Genomic DNA, 14,692 nt, shown 5'->3' with positions numbered 1-14,692 from the left:
CACAGCCCCTGAGTGGAAAAATGCAAAAATGCTGCCACTGCTTAAGAAACCCACTGTGGATCCCAAGGTCCCAGAGTATTATAGGCCTATCTCCCTTCTTCCCGCTTTTTCAAAAGTATTGGACAAATCGGTTACTTCACAACGTTCTCAGTTTTTGGAGGATAATAATCTGTTGCACCCAAGTCAGTCGGGCTTCAGACCACATTTCAGCACTGAGATGGCCCTGTTAGAGTTCGCAGAGTACATGAGGGGTGCCCTATATAATGGAGGGAAGGCCGTACTGATTACACAGAACTTATCGGCGGACTTCAATACTCTCCCCCAACAACGACTTCTCGTTTGACTCCAAGTATTGGGATTAAAGGCATAGTTCTGAAATGGTCCACCTCATTTTTTGAGGGAAGAAGCCAAGAGGCCTGGCTGCCCCCTTTTTATTCTAAGGCTTGTGAGCTAATGGTTGTTGTGCCTCAGGGCTCGGCACTCAGCCCTACTCTGCTTAATCTTTATCTAACGCCCTTAGCTATGCTAGTGGAGACTCTAGGAGCTAAGGTAAACTCCTACACTGACGATAACCAGCTTCTCTACTCCTGTGATAAAGGCGAGTAGCTCGCTGTGGAAGTAATACCATAGTGACTGTCTAAAGTGTTCCATAAGTTGTCTAACAACCAATTAAAATGCAATCCAGATAAAACTGAGATTTTGCTTTTTGGCCCATCATCATCAGATTCATGGAGGACCTTCTGGCCAAAGGAAGCCCCCCTTCTTGCCACCAGCATGACACTGCAAAGAATCTAGGAATCAATTTCGATAATGCCTTCTCTTTACAACCATAGATTTAGTCTCTGATGGCTGTCTGTTTCGGGCTGTAAAGGTCCCTGAAAAAACTCCTTCCACTACTGTCTGATGATACCAAGAGAATGGTGATCCAAGCTTTAATAACCTCAAGGTTGGACTACGGGAATGCACTATACTTGGGTCTGCCAGAATACCTTCTTGGCAGATTTCAGGTGGTGCAAAATGCGGCAGCCCATATCCTCAATCGTCCCCCTAGAACACACATCCTCCTATTTGAAAGCTCTGCATTGGCTCCCCATCAATAAAAGGATTACTTTTAAATCCCTTGACCACAAAGCTTGCTTCAGTCACTCTGGGGCTTGCATATGAGAGGCTTGCACTGCCAGACGTCACTTTTTCTGACGCTCTGGTGGCACAAACCTCAAACATATCTATGAGGCCCGCAAAGTAACTTTCCGTGGCTTTGCATGGCCTCATAGATATGGAGTAAGGCAAAGCAGCACAGTCGCTGCGTTGCCTTACTCTGCGCCAGGGAGGCGTTCCAAGGGTTCGGCAGTTGGTTTTTCCATGCAACACCCATGGATTTGGACACTGCACCAGCTTTACTTATTCACGCAAACCTGTGGCAGCGCCAAAACCTTATGCCTCCGCAGAGCAGGTGTAACAAGGAGAAATATTTGAATTTCTCCAAATTTTTTCCTCTTTTCATGTGTATTGCATTCTGCATCTCTGTATCATTTTTGTGCAGGAAGATGCCTCTTCCTGCACAAAACAGTCCGGCATACAATGCAGACACCCGTGCACCAAGGTGAAAGGGTGCCTGTGTTGGTGCTACTCAGCAAACTGTGCGCCAGCGCAAGGAGGAAGGACAGGAATGCACTGTATTTCATAAATATGGTGCATTCCTGCCCTTTCACATTGGCGTAGGGCAGTGCAGCAAGAAGACATGCTGCGCTGCCCGATGCCAGTTCACCTTAAATTAGGCCCACTGTGCGGATGTTGACCACCTATTTTAAAAGCATGGTTTTCAGGATTTTTCTAAATTGCTTGAAGTGAAGGCAGGGAGATGATGTTCAAAATCTAGGGATAACCAGATTAGCTGAGAACTAGGACTCAGTTCCTGAAAGTAGCCCAGATCTCTTTTTTCCAGTTTCTATTTAGCACAAACTTAACCAAAGGGTCAGAGGTGTAGCAAGGTCAGGTGGTACCCGGTGCGAAAAATTTCTTGTCACCCCCGGCTTGACAAAATGGCAAAAATATGTGTTCAAAACACATATTTTTGCCATTTTGTCACCCCCTCAGTGATGACACCCATCGCACCCCCTTTCCTACACCACTGGAGAGGGTATTAAAATACTTTACATGAGTACCAGATTACATTACATAAGGCCGGGTTCATGTTTTAGGCCTATGGAGATTAAGTGAATTGACCACAATCACAAGATGTTGAGGTGAAGCAGTGACTCAAACCTTGGTCCCCAGTTTCAAAGGCTGCATCCTGTGGCGGTCAGATTACCTTTCCTCCCTGCCCTCTCTTTTTCCAAACATGCTTGATGCTCACAACAATCCGGCCCAATGTAACATGATTTTGGATTTCAACCTATCAATCCTACCCCACATGAACCAAGTTATGGAAAACTCCTTGATGCTTCTTTCCACATCTAGGTTTCCTTTAGAAGTTATAAGCTGAGATCACCTTTGTCTTGTCTACACACTATTTTTAATATTTCAAAGAATCTAAAATGCAGCACCAAGATGATGATGAGTGGAATTTGTAAAGCACACAGATGCTCCTAGCAGTGTCCTGCCGCAAGATAACAAATATACCCTTGCCCGCGCAGCCACACCACACAAGATCTCCATTTGCATCACTGGGTACCCTTGGACAGACACTCCTCTTATAAGGCACTCAGCATAACCCACAGGGCTATCCATGGCACAGCCCAATCTTTATTCAGTAATACTTCAAAAATATTCCCATAAAAGAAAAAGATGTATAGCAAATGAAGACGTTACTTCATCAATTACAGCTCACTGTTTTTGTTGTCCAAAATGGGGCGCACTTTTCCTTGAGATTGCCTTTTTCTAAGGATCTGAGTTTAGAACAAATAAAAGTACAAAACCTTGAAGGCTTTAGTCTTTGTGAGATTATGCTGTTTTATTTTGTTGACAGAGAATCTGACTCACAGCAGAGCTTCAAAATCCAGGAGGTCCAAATGTCACAAAGAACTTGGAGGAAGAGTCCCACTCTCTTACATGCCTGAATATTCAGCTGTAAACATGCCTGAATATTCAGCTGTAAACATCCCTTAATATTCAGCTGTAGACCTTGTCTGAGACAGAAAGGAGTAAGACACAACTACTCAAACAAAAACCCTTTTGAGTAAGCCCTGAGTGTTTAGGGAACATGAATACAGCTTACCTTAGCCAGCAATTACCAGCTAACTGTATATTGTGATAACCTCTGACTCCTAAGCAGCTCTTTGAAAGACTGGTATACATTTTATTAAATTAGTGTATTTGTAGAGCAACAGTGTCCATCATAACCGTGCCAGAGTTAATGAGCTATTCTTTATCGCATTTAGGGTGAGCTTAGAAATAAAAAATAGAGCACAACATTGATTTATATGTGCGCGGACGTTGTGGGCGGACAGAGTGCTGTTTAACGTTTCTAAAATGTTGTGACTTGATTCACAAAAAATTGAAATTTGCACCAGGGTATAATTTGTCTTCTCTCGGTGCTGATTTCTGATTATTGGAATTTATAAACGTGTGCCAGATTGCGCAAGGTGACCTGCAACTGTCTTGGTGTTTTTCAGGAGTACTACTACAAATCCTTTTGAATTCAGTTTTTGCGTGCAAATATATACTGGTGTGCATTTTCACGTTCAAAACCTCTGTGTGTTTCGTGATATAAAACTGAGCATTTGGTAAGCCAGTTAATGCATTTTGAGCTTTCTATGTTAAATATCATTATCAGTGGTTTCGCCTGCTTAATAATATTTTTACAATCATCACAATATCCGTTTGTATCATGTGTTTTACTGTTTGGGATCTTTCTGTCTTCTGAATTCGAGGCACCAAAAACAAAGTGATAGAAGTTACTCTACGTAGTCTTTTTATGGAATATTTAATTCCCTTCGTATTCTCAATTCACCAATTGTGTTTGTGCTTCTTAATGCGATTTGCATTTGCCTGGAGCACTATGTAGATTTGTATTCACATATTAGAATATTAAGATTTATCCGGGTAATTATCAGCTTTTGAATCCGTTTTCTGAAGGAAAGGTCTGTTTACAAGGAGTCATATAGCTTTCACGAATTGTTGGCTGTTAAGGTGCCCTTCCTGAATGCTGATGCTAAAATTTGGCAGCTCATGAATTTTGTGGAGTTGCCCAGGAGAGTGTATCTTATTATTCATTGAGACCTATGTCTGGGAAAGTAATTGCATCCAAGGCCATTTTTCTTATCTCGCTTTACAGTTATTATTTATCCTTGTATGGAATGGAAAGGACTGCTAAACATGTAGAAATAAATACATATTGAACTGGTGTACTTAACCTATCCAGTGTCAGCTAAAGGCAAATGGAAACATGGAAGGTAGTTTAAGTACTCGTAAAATTGGTTTATTTCTTTGAATAAAATCAATATGCCTTTCGTGTACCAAATGTATAAAACTGAAAACTTGATATCATTATAGTAGTGCTATTTTATAAAGAGTCATCCCTGAGAAAGTGCTAGAAACACCCCGTGTAAACAAATATTTAAAGGATATAAAAGATATAAAATACCATGTGCATCTGTTTAGTCAATCAGAATCTGTATCAATTGGTAGCATATGTTTTTGTGGTTTAATGTGCCGAAAAAGCTATTTTTTCCAACATCTGTAGCTCTGGAAACAGAAATACCTTTTGAAATACACTATTTCTCATCACACAATAGAGCTGACTGTGAAAATTTAAGACACAACAATGTTCCAGATTAGGTACTGTGTAGAACGTTTTACGTACAGAATTAAATGGAGCTTTGCATTTTTTTTGCAACACTTCACTTGGTGAAAAGAATTTGCTCGCACTTATTAGTAGCGGCATGTTTTGAAAACCTTACATTTGTTTGTTAAATCCAAATCATCAGTTGCACTTCAGCATAAAAATTGTGCCACTTTGCCATCCTTGTCATTTTTCCCTTGTCCTTAAAATTTTATACTTCTTTTTGATTTTTAGCAACAGTTAGTGGGGAGTCTGGTCCCAGAAGGGTAAATTGATGCTCATCACAGACACTTGTTTGGTACTAGACAGGGGAGAAACTCAGAATTGGTTTCTACACATAGGGCTTCATTAATGCGGTTTCGGACGGATTGTCGGTTGTGGTCCGAACCCCATCTACTGCTGCAGTCTGACCGACGCATTACGATGCATGCAGTCAGATGCAGCAGTTGGAGGGACCGACTGAAACAATCCGATGGGCTCCTGGAGCCCGTCGGTTGGTCAGAAGGGCCTCATAATCCCTTAAAAACGACGTTTCAGCCGTCGGGATTAAGATTTCGGTTTCCAACAGCCTTTCCATGTTGGCCTTTCCAACATGGAAAGGCTGTTGGAAAGTGACATTGTGGGCCCCTAACAGGGCCCCTGTCCTTCTGCATCTGTGCTTGGACATCCCTGCACCATTAGTGGTCGCATCCAAATAATGCGGTAAGAACCGCCGACCTGAGGTCAGTCGGTTCCCAATCTACAGCATTGTCGGTAGGAGGCAACTCAGACCGACATCGTAATAAGGGCCATAGCTGTCTCAAGAAGATAACCTCATCCATAACTTCAGGGGTTTAGTTTTCACAGTGAGATTCAGGGGGTAAAAATCTCAAATTTCCCAACTAAAAAAAGCAGTGACCTGCAGGATGGAGGACAGAGATGACCAAGGTTTTGGGATTGATGGTTTTGATGAGGAACACAGTTACTACTGATTAGCATTAGATGGCCCTCTGTCTAGAGTGGCACTTTGGGTGAAAATGATGGGTTGGAATGCCACACCAGTGATTTCCACTTGTCAGACTATTTGCAAGCAGTCATCCAATCACCTTTTTGGTGTTTGACTGCCAGTATTAGGCCTGGAAACCTGAGACCGGTGCATCTTTTCAAGCCTACTAGTTCCAATGTTTATGAACTCCAAAAAAGTAGTAAATATGCACCCATTCAAGGAGTACTTTTATGAATGCAGATTTACTATATATCTATTTATGTTTTTGCTCCAAAAACTGAACAAAAGTGAAATGAAAACATTGAGAAAAACTGACATAGACACAGCAGACCCAACTCAGAGCCCACTGACCTAAATATCAAGTCAAGAATGCATTTGGTGGGTGTCACACCTCAAACACCCACCTAAAGCTCTGTTCTTGTCTGTACCACCTGGACCTTTCAGTTTTCCCCAGGAACTCATGACTACGGTCACCTACAACACACAATGACCTGGAGTCCCTGCCCTGGATTCACTTTTTTAAATTTGTCACACACTCTTCTTCCTTCCTGCTAGGAGAAGCCTAAATGGTAGAGTTGTCAAAGGTGTTCATGTAGGCAGAGCTCCATGTGTGGATTATCACCTTTTATAAATCATGTTATCAAGGGACTGATGGCCTCATGCACTTACCCCGAGTTACAAATAGAGCTGGACGCACCAGCAAATTAATAGGGCGAGTCGTGCCAAGGGTCTGACTCTAAGAGTACATGCATGAGCCAGGTGATAAAAACATTTGGCATGTTTGCTGTGCAACCAACATATTGTAAAAATATGATACAGTCTCTTCTAAATTCTTTATTTATTTAACATTTGGAGCCTTTTCACCTTAATACATCAGATTATATCACTGCATGGACAGACATTTTTTAAAAGTGATAGTCCCAGATTCTGAAAACTGTCACAGAAGGCAGCACAGCCCCCAAAGAGGCTGCACTGCATAACGTGACAGGGAGAGTGCAGGAGAGTACGATATTCACAGAGCTATTGCACTCTTCTCCTCTCTCCCTAGCACCAGCGCTGATTTCAGCTGCCGTGTGCAAGGCATACACCTTAGCGCTATAGTGGTAGGGTGCGTGCCTGAGTCTAGCATAGATTTTCTACAGGAAGGGTACCCTTATTGTACAAAATACTTTGCCTAGACACACTTCAAAACTTTTTCTACTTTGTATGTGTGCTGCACAGTTCAGCACACATGCAAAGTCAGGCTATAAAGGAAGAATTAATATATTTCTCCTTTGAATGCCTGCTTTACAGCAGCGTTACTTTTTGGCAGTAAACCCAGCCTACTAATGTTAGGAGATAGGATTTAGCGTCAAAAGCATGGGCGGTTGCATGAGAATGCCCATGTACCACCCATGTAATGCCCCCTTAAGCGAAGTAATTACTTTTCCATACAAACCAACGCTAACACCAATTAGCATTGGCTTGTTAAACCCCATATAGGTTTACTCTAACTCAACGCTAAACCTTTGTTAATCTGGGTCATAGTTTTTAAACATGAACTTAGAAACAGTAATGGCTTGCCATTCGCCCAACCACAATGCCTTTAGTGAACTGAGAGGCAAGTGAGCAGTCATGTAAACCCTAAACATGGAGTAGATTCTTACTATAGATGGAGCTAAATTATAAATATACGATGTGCTTGTACAGGGCACATCCTGAACTCAAGAATTTAAAAGTGGACATGTGTAATACTAAAGAAAATGAAGGCTCAGTGGAATAAAATGATTACCTATGATCACACAATTTGGATAAGTAGGGAATAGGATATTGATTCCAGGTTATCTGGTTTCACAGTTTTAAATCCTGCCAGGAGATGGCTATCTCTGTCGCTGTCTCTCTCTCCTATTTTTGATCTAAGGTCAATATTTTGTCTTTTTGCTTGGCAGAAAAACAACTCAACACAACCATAGCAGACGTGACCTAGGTCCCCCATACCAAACTACCAGCCAATAATCAATTTCTTTAGGGATGTCTCACCCCAAATACCACCCCCTGTAGCTACGCCTCTGTTAATTCCTCAACCAAGCCATGGCTGGTTGCAGCATAATTGTATTTTTTGTGGTGCTGTTGCTATTGTGAGGGAAGCTGCCTACTGACATCTGCATGAAATTAAGTCCAAAGGATTAAGATGGATGGAGGCCCTTATATGTTGTATGTCAGAGGTTTTTGCAAACATTCTGAGAATAACATTTTCAATACTTGATCTTCAGAATGTGTGCACACCTGTATAGCTAAGCAAACACTACCAGTTTGTCTGTTGTTAGCTTTTCACAAATATTTGCCTTTGTGAGAATGATGGTTTTAAGATGGAGGATGGATATTACTCAAAGAGGACAATTTCACCCTTGCCTCCTTCTGCTTTCTCTGCTGTTCCTTATTTGTATAACTGCCATGCGGAAATATTTATGGTTTCCTGACAGAGCAGTCGTAGAAGGTTTACCTGATCATTTGCATGGCTATTAATTACTGCATTGTCGTTCTTGAGAATACCTGCACTTAGTTTTTTGACCAGAAGAGGGAGTAAAGTTTTATTCAAACAGTATTGTTAGATTTCAAGTTAGTGAGGCCTTTACCTGCAGAAGTCCAAAGTGTGGATTGAGCCTGTCTGTCTCCTAGGAGATTCTGAACAGTAGAAGCAGCTCCCCAGCCCCCACCCCCTGGCCAGCAGACTATTGGCTATTCAGCTACCAGGCAACTCTGAGTCCTCCCCTCACACTTGTCAGGCCCCGTAAGTCTTTGCTGGGTGCACCCCAAATCATTCTCCTCCATCTTGTGAGTTGTAGTCTTCCTGTGTCACAGATTGTAGTGAGCAGAGTCCAGGAAGTGGTAAGGAGACAGGCTAGTGCTGTGTCTTCCCCAAAACAAAAGTTATTAAAAAAACAATTTTCCCTTTCTGCGATTACTGGCTTTGCCTGTGGTTGTTACAGTTTAAAATTATAGTTATAACCTGCCTGTGATTGTATATTTTATCACCTGTTTGAGTTTTAAACTTGTGGTATTCCCTGCCCATGATGGCTTCCATTTAACGTGTTGAGCTGTGGAATTTGCAGTCCAAACCCTGTAGTTTATCCCTGTCATTCCTTTTGACAATTCAGTTTTCCCTCCAAAGTTCTCCTCTGCTCTGTGCTAAGACCTGTATGTTAAAACAGTGCACCCCCAGCCACCATTTTGTGTTCACAAGCCAGTGAAACTAGCACCCCTGCCCCCCCCCATCAACAGGGATATTCTACATCAGAGGATGCTTCTGTGAGCTGTTTAAACTGTGTTTACTAGGGACTGTGCACTTCGTTTTTTGGCCAGGAGAGGGAGTAAAGTTTTATTCAAACAGTATTGCTAGATTTGAAGTTAGTGAGGCCTTTACCTCCAGAAGTCCAAAGTGTGGATTGAGCCTGTCTGTCTCCTAGGAGATTCTGAACATGAGAAGCAGCTTTCAACTCCCTGGCCAGCAAACCTTGTCTGAGGTTGCCAGGACCTTATATGGTCTGCTAGTGGTTGGTACTTGTGTAAACTGATTGGTGGTTGTAGCTGGTGTTTCTATTGGATTTGGGTTAGTGTCTTCATTTTTTGGGTATTTGAGGGTTCTGATTGGTTTCTGGGTCTGAGATTCAATCAATGTAGGGTTGGTACTAGGGCGAGGGTTAGGCTTTCTATTGGAAGTAGGGACTAGGCTTCCAATGTTATTGGTTGTTGGGCGTAGGTGGGACTAGGGCTAGGGTCCGACTTTTAATTGGAAGTAACGGATAGGGCTTCTGGTGTGATTGGTAGCTGGACTAGTTGTGGGACTAAGAGTAGGGTTAGGCTTTCTATTGGAAGTAGGGACTCAGGCTTCCTGTACCATTGGTTGCTTGGAATTGGGTTGGAACTACTGGTAGGGCTAGGGCCTCTATTGGTCGTACAGGACAGCGTTTTTGAACTGATTGGGTGCTTGGACTAGGGCTAAGGTAGGCTGTAAGGCACTGGTCTTCTATTGGTTCTAGAATTTAGGGCTAGTGTTGTAATTGGATAGTGTTAGGGCTAGGGTTCTCATTGGCCGAAGGGGTCACCTGATTACTAGGGCTATAAAAGGCCAGAGTTAGGGCGTCTCAGCCCGGGCGTCCAGGCTAAGGGCGGAGAGGACAAGGGCTGCTGCCTGTTTGAGCCTGTTAAGGGCAGAGAGGACAAGGGCTGCTGCCTGTTTGAGCCTATTAAGGGCGGAGAGGACAAGGGCTGCTGCCTGTTTGAGCCTGTTCGAGACTGACCAGGGCCAGAAATGCTGCCCATTTTCCCATTTAGCATTTCCAGTGCACTACCCTATTTCCCAGCCTATACACCTATCAATATATCCTCTACATCCACTCTTTCATTTATCCCAAACCCATACCACTACTATGACCCCCAAAATAACCCTTTCTTTACTCTCTCCTACTCTACCCCTCCTTGTATCATCTGACACCTCTTTCTACTATACCTATCCCCCAAAACAAACCTTTATAAACTCTTCCCTCTGACTCCTCCCCTCCAAAACGCCTTTTTACTCACCCAAAAGCCTCCTCCTACTGCTAAGAACTAAAAACAAAACAACAACAAAATCCATCTCTCTTTTATCCCTCCACTGTCCTTTTCAATCAAAATTAATAGACTAACATGTTCACTTCACAAATTCTATATTCAACTATACTAATTCACCACTAATCCTTTATGGGTTCCGGAGTAGCGTGCTTCAACACCCCATCAGGGGTAACAAGTGCTATATGAATGCAAACATATCTTCCCCTTTTATCCCTCCGCAATCCTTCCCACTCTAAATAACTGACTAATATCCACCATTGAGATTACTTTCATATTTCACCATACTAATTCACCACCAATCCTTTATGGGCTTCCGGAGTAGCATGCTTTAACACCCCATCAGGGGTAACAAGCGCTATTTAAATACATACCTTTTTTCCTCCTCTATCCTTCTGCTATCATTCCAAATCCAAATAACTGACTAAACTATCCACCACTTAAAATGTACTTGCATGTTTCACTATACTAATTCAACACTAATCCTCTATGGGTCCTGGAGTACCGTGCTACTCGCTGAAAAAGCGCTTCGATGCCTCGTCAGGGGTAGTAAGCGCTATATAAATGCAATTACAATACAATACAATATATGCTGGATTTCCCTCCAATGTATATAAGACCTTTGCACCCAGACCCATAACACAGTTGTTGATACTTATAGAATGTGGAACGGATGCGCCACATTTCCTAGTGGTTATAAAAAAAGTCTGCAGAATGCAGGCCTACCCTTTTGTTTGACCTGGCAGTGTGGATGAAAAGAAAGGAAAAATGGGGAGTCAAAATAATAAGAATGAGGATTAACTCCAATGTGTCAGCCAAAGTCTGAGTCAAGGAAACTGGTACGTAAACCTAACCCACTGTTCCGGTTCCTGATGCACTGAGGGTGTGGCCCCAGGAGTATCCATTTTTCAAACAGAATACGTGTTCATATTTGACTTACTAATGATGCCTTCCGAATAATAGAGGAAATCCTCACACCAGAACCTTCACGCTGCATCATACAGCAGAAATTGCACTGAGCCAATCCTTCTTCTTGTTCTTTAGACTCCCCGTTTTTCCTTTCTTTTCTTTTCATGATTTACATTATGCCTCAAATATAATTGTTTATTATGATTTAACAGTTCACATCTTGTGCGCAGGCGATGTATGCAAACCCATGATTTACTGTATGGACTGTCAGTTTCACAATGGCCGCCATATTTACTTTGCAGTGAATTACGACTTGTAATGTCAGTCTGTTTTCCATGTCTATGGTCACAGTACCCAGTCTATGTATTGCACGCTATTCACAAGGCTCATTGTGTGATCATGGAAGTTTTTCTTTGGAAACGCGTAACTTAGAGCAATAGAAAATTATCTTTTCTACGAATCCTGAGAGCTCGAGTTATTGGATTCTGGATGTGAATATATATCTTTCCCTTAGCACCTTGCTCTGGCTCATTGATTAGTCACTTGACTGTTATGAAAATTTATCTGTCCTGATATGCGAGCTAGTAGCCACTTGGCTTGCACATTTGGTAAAGCTTAATCCTGATATGGGACCAATAGGAACGATGATAGCAGGACCAGGGTGCCCTATCCTTAATGTGCCACTCAGCATTTATCAGGGGTTTCAAACGCACGATTGTACTATTCATATCGTTATTTTTCATATTTTTAATTTAAGGATTGCTTAAACGGAAATAACAGTGACAATCTAAATTGCACAGCATGGATCTTTTTAAGTGAAATTTTATGGCAGACAAGTCTGTTTTCTGATCCTTCCTCACTCCAGACAACGTTGTGCTATTGCGTTTTTTCACTTTTCATTGACCTGAAAGGTTATTTCTTAAGTTAGTTGGGCACTATTGGTAATAGGCTGTGAAGAAGACCTTTTCAGGTTGAAACGCGTTGCCAATCAACTTTATTCACTATGGAACCTGTGTGCGGACTTGCGCTTCTCTGATTTTGTGGGAGGCGTGCCTTTGTCATTGATATATATATATATATATATATATATATATACACACATATATCTGTGTGTGTTTGTGCCGCTAAATTAGTTTATGTCTGTCATTTTACAGACGATCATGTGGGAAGCATTTTAGATTGAAAGCGGTCTTATTCGTTGTAAGGAATGGTTTTAAGATAAATTTACAACAATAAACAAAATAAACTGAATTTACCAGCAGCAAAGGAAAAAAACATATTTGCCAAATTCAAAATGTGAATGCCTTTAAATTATAGCTGAACACTGTACCCTATTTGCTTGAGCTAATGTCATGGCATAAGCAGATGCTGATTAAAATGGAACACGATTATGCTACACTTGTATGCGGACGGAAGTTAAAATGCCTGCCAGTCGGATGACATTGGACCACCAGTAGACGGGTAATTAAGATCCTTATATAGAGTCAGCATTGTGTTGTGTGTGAATAGCTCACTAATTGGAATATGGGGTCCCTTAAGCATAGGGTGACACAGAGATCAAAACTGCAGCAAAGCTATTAAAATATTTCAATTGCCAATTAACCACATTGTTAAACTGAGCATTATTTTCAAGCCTTATGCATATGCACATTTAACTCATCTGGCATTAATAAGTTATTTGCTGGAAATATGTTTCAGATGGTCGACAATGATGTTTGTGCCATCAGGGCTGTTAATCTTTGTGGCAAATTAAAGGACTTCTTGTTTTTGAAGAACACAAGGTGAAAATATCCTACTTGGTTAAGACCTTAAGTGATAAGATACAGCATGCCGTCGGCATGCCTTGGTCGCGAAGAATTTATAAGCAGTGCAATTAAATGCCCCTCTCGTTTCTGTTCCCGCAGGAAGAGCCATATGTGATGTTCAAGAAGTCAGATAAGCCATTATATGGAAATGATCGGTTTGAGGGCTACTGCATCGACCTCCTTCGAGAGCTGGCCACCATTCTTGGATTTACTTACGAGATTAGGCTGGTGGAGGATGGCAAATATGGAGCCCTGGATGATGCCAACGTACAATGGAATGGGATGGTCCGTGAGCTCATGGATCATGTAAGTAGCAGATTTTCAATTTAGATCCACCAGACCTTTATATATATATTCATGGAAAAAATTAGAAACAATTGTTTATATTTCAGTTTTGAGTAAGAATCAGCACCCAATTGACCTCAGTTCAGGTCATTCTCTGGCATATTTTTAGAACAAAAGATTTCACATCGCAGTTGACTTGCATCAGTCATGAGGATCATTTTTAAAAATGCAGACCATACTCTAATTAGCATGTTTTCACAAGAATTACAGTCCGTTAACATCTGTAGTGTTGCTATAGTGATTAACACAATGTCATTTGTAATGACAGATGTGCGCACATTTGTATAGCATTAATAGAAACAGTCCTCAGGTGACACTTTTGGAAATGGAAAAATGCATATACCTGCTCAATAATTTGAAGAAAAGTGCAATAATTTCCTTTTATTACTTTAATTTACACTGCTCTTTCAGCATTTCCTTCTCTGTCCATATAGATGTGCCATTATATCTTCTCCGTCCTTCCTTTCCAATACCTTTTATCATGCATGTGTCCATTTCTTTATTGTTTTGAAGGTGGTCTCAACTTTTCAAATGTTTTCTCTTTCTCAGTTTTTAAATATAAGAGCCTTTAGTAAGGATATGAGTTCTGACACTCATCCCAACCGTCAGATATTTTGGTTTTGGAGTGTTGCACGAAAGCCAATACACTTAGAAACATAACCTTAACACTCCTATTGGTCGCACATGGGTATGATTTCTACTCAAGTAAAATACTTCACCTCAGAGGCGATGGTCCTTCAATGGACCTTCCTGTGTCGTAGTGAGGGGTGTGGAAATAGGATGTCCAAATGTCAACTATCCAATGAGGTTCAATAATACGTAGCTAACTCACAAATTGGTGATCAACCATGCGATAGAAATAAAATATTGCAATTGGTAGACCGAAACTCCTAAAGAAGAGTAGTCTAACAAGAATAATGCAAGCCAAAAGCTATGCTGTGGCTACACAGAACAAGAGCAAAATGTCCTGTTGTTCTGAAAATAGTCTGTAACTATCTCTGTTATGCATTTAAAATCAGCATTGTTTTTACGGAGAGAGCATTAGACACAATAAGACTCAGACAGCTTTAGAGAATTTGTTTTTTGTATTAAAGATCCAAAATCAATGCCCATTGATTGGTACAATACTGTTATATGCGGATGATGCAGTCCTGATTACGTGAACAGCCGATTGTCTACAAACCCTCTTGAATACTTTTGATTCTTTTCGCGGGATTTAGACCTCTCAGTCAACCTCGCCAAATCCCATGTCATGGTGGTGGGGCCCAAAAAACCCAG

At 41.4% G+C, this 14,692-nt stretch overlaps 1 protein-coding gene across 1 annotated transcript in view; it reads left to right on the top strand.

The window, feature by feature from the left end:
• The window catches only part of GRIK2 (glutamate ionotropic receptor kainate type subunit 2), a 1,496,154-nt gene that overhangs the window by 789,396 nt on the left and 692,066 nt on the right, over positions 1-14,692 (top strand). Inside the window, exon 10 of the mRNA XM_086926667.1 lies at positions 13,169-13,375. Within this exon, the coding sequence (XP_086782793.1) occupies positions 13,169-13,375 (207 nt within the window). The remainder of the gene's footprint in view (positions 1-13,168; positions 13,376-14,692) is intronic.

The sequence above is a fragment of the Lissotriton vulgaris genome, chromosome 6 (assembly GCF_964263255.1).
Source record: "Lissotriton vulgaris chromosome 6, aLisVul1.2, whole genome shotgun sequence".
NCBI classification, from domain to species: domain Eukaryota; kingdom Metazoa; phylum Chordata; class Amphibia; order Caudata; family Salamandridae; genus Lissotriton; species Lissotriton vulgaris.
The sequence above is the reverse complement of the archived record's forward strand: the minus strand, read 5'-3'. Positions and strand labels throughout refer to the sequence as shown.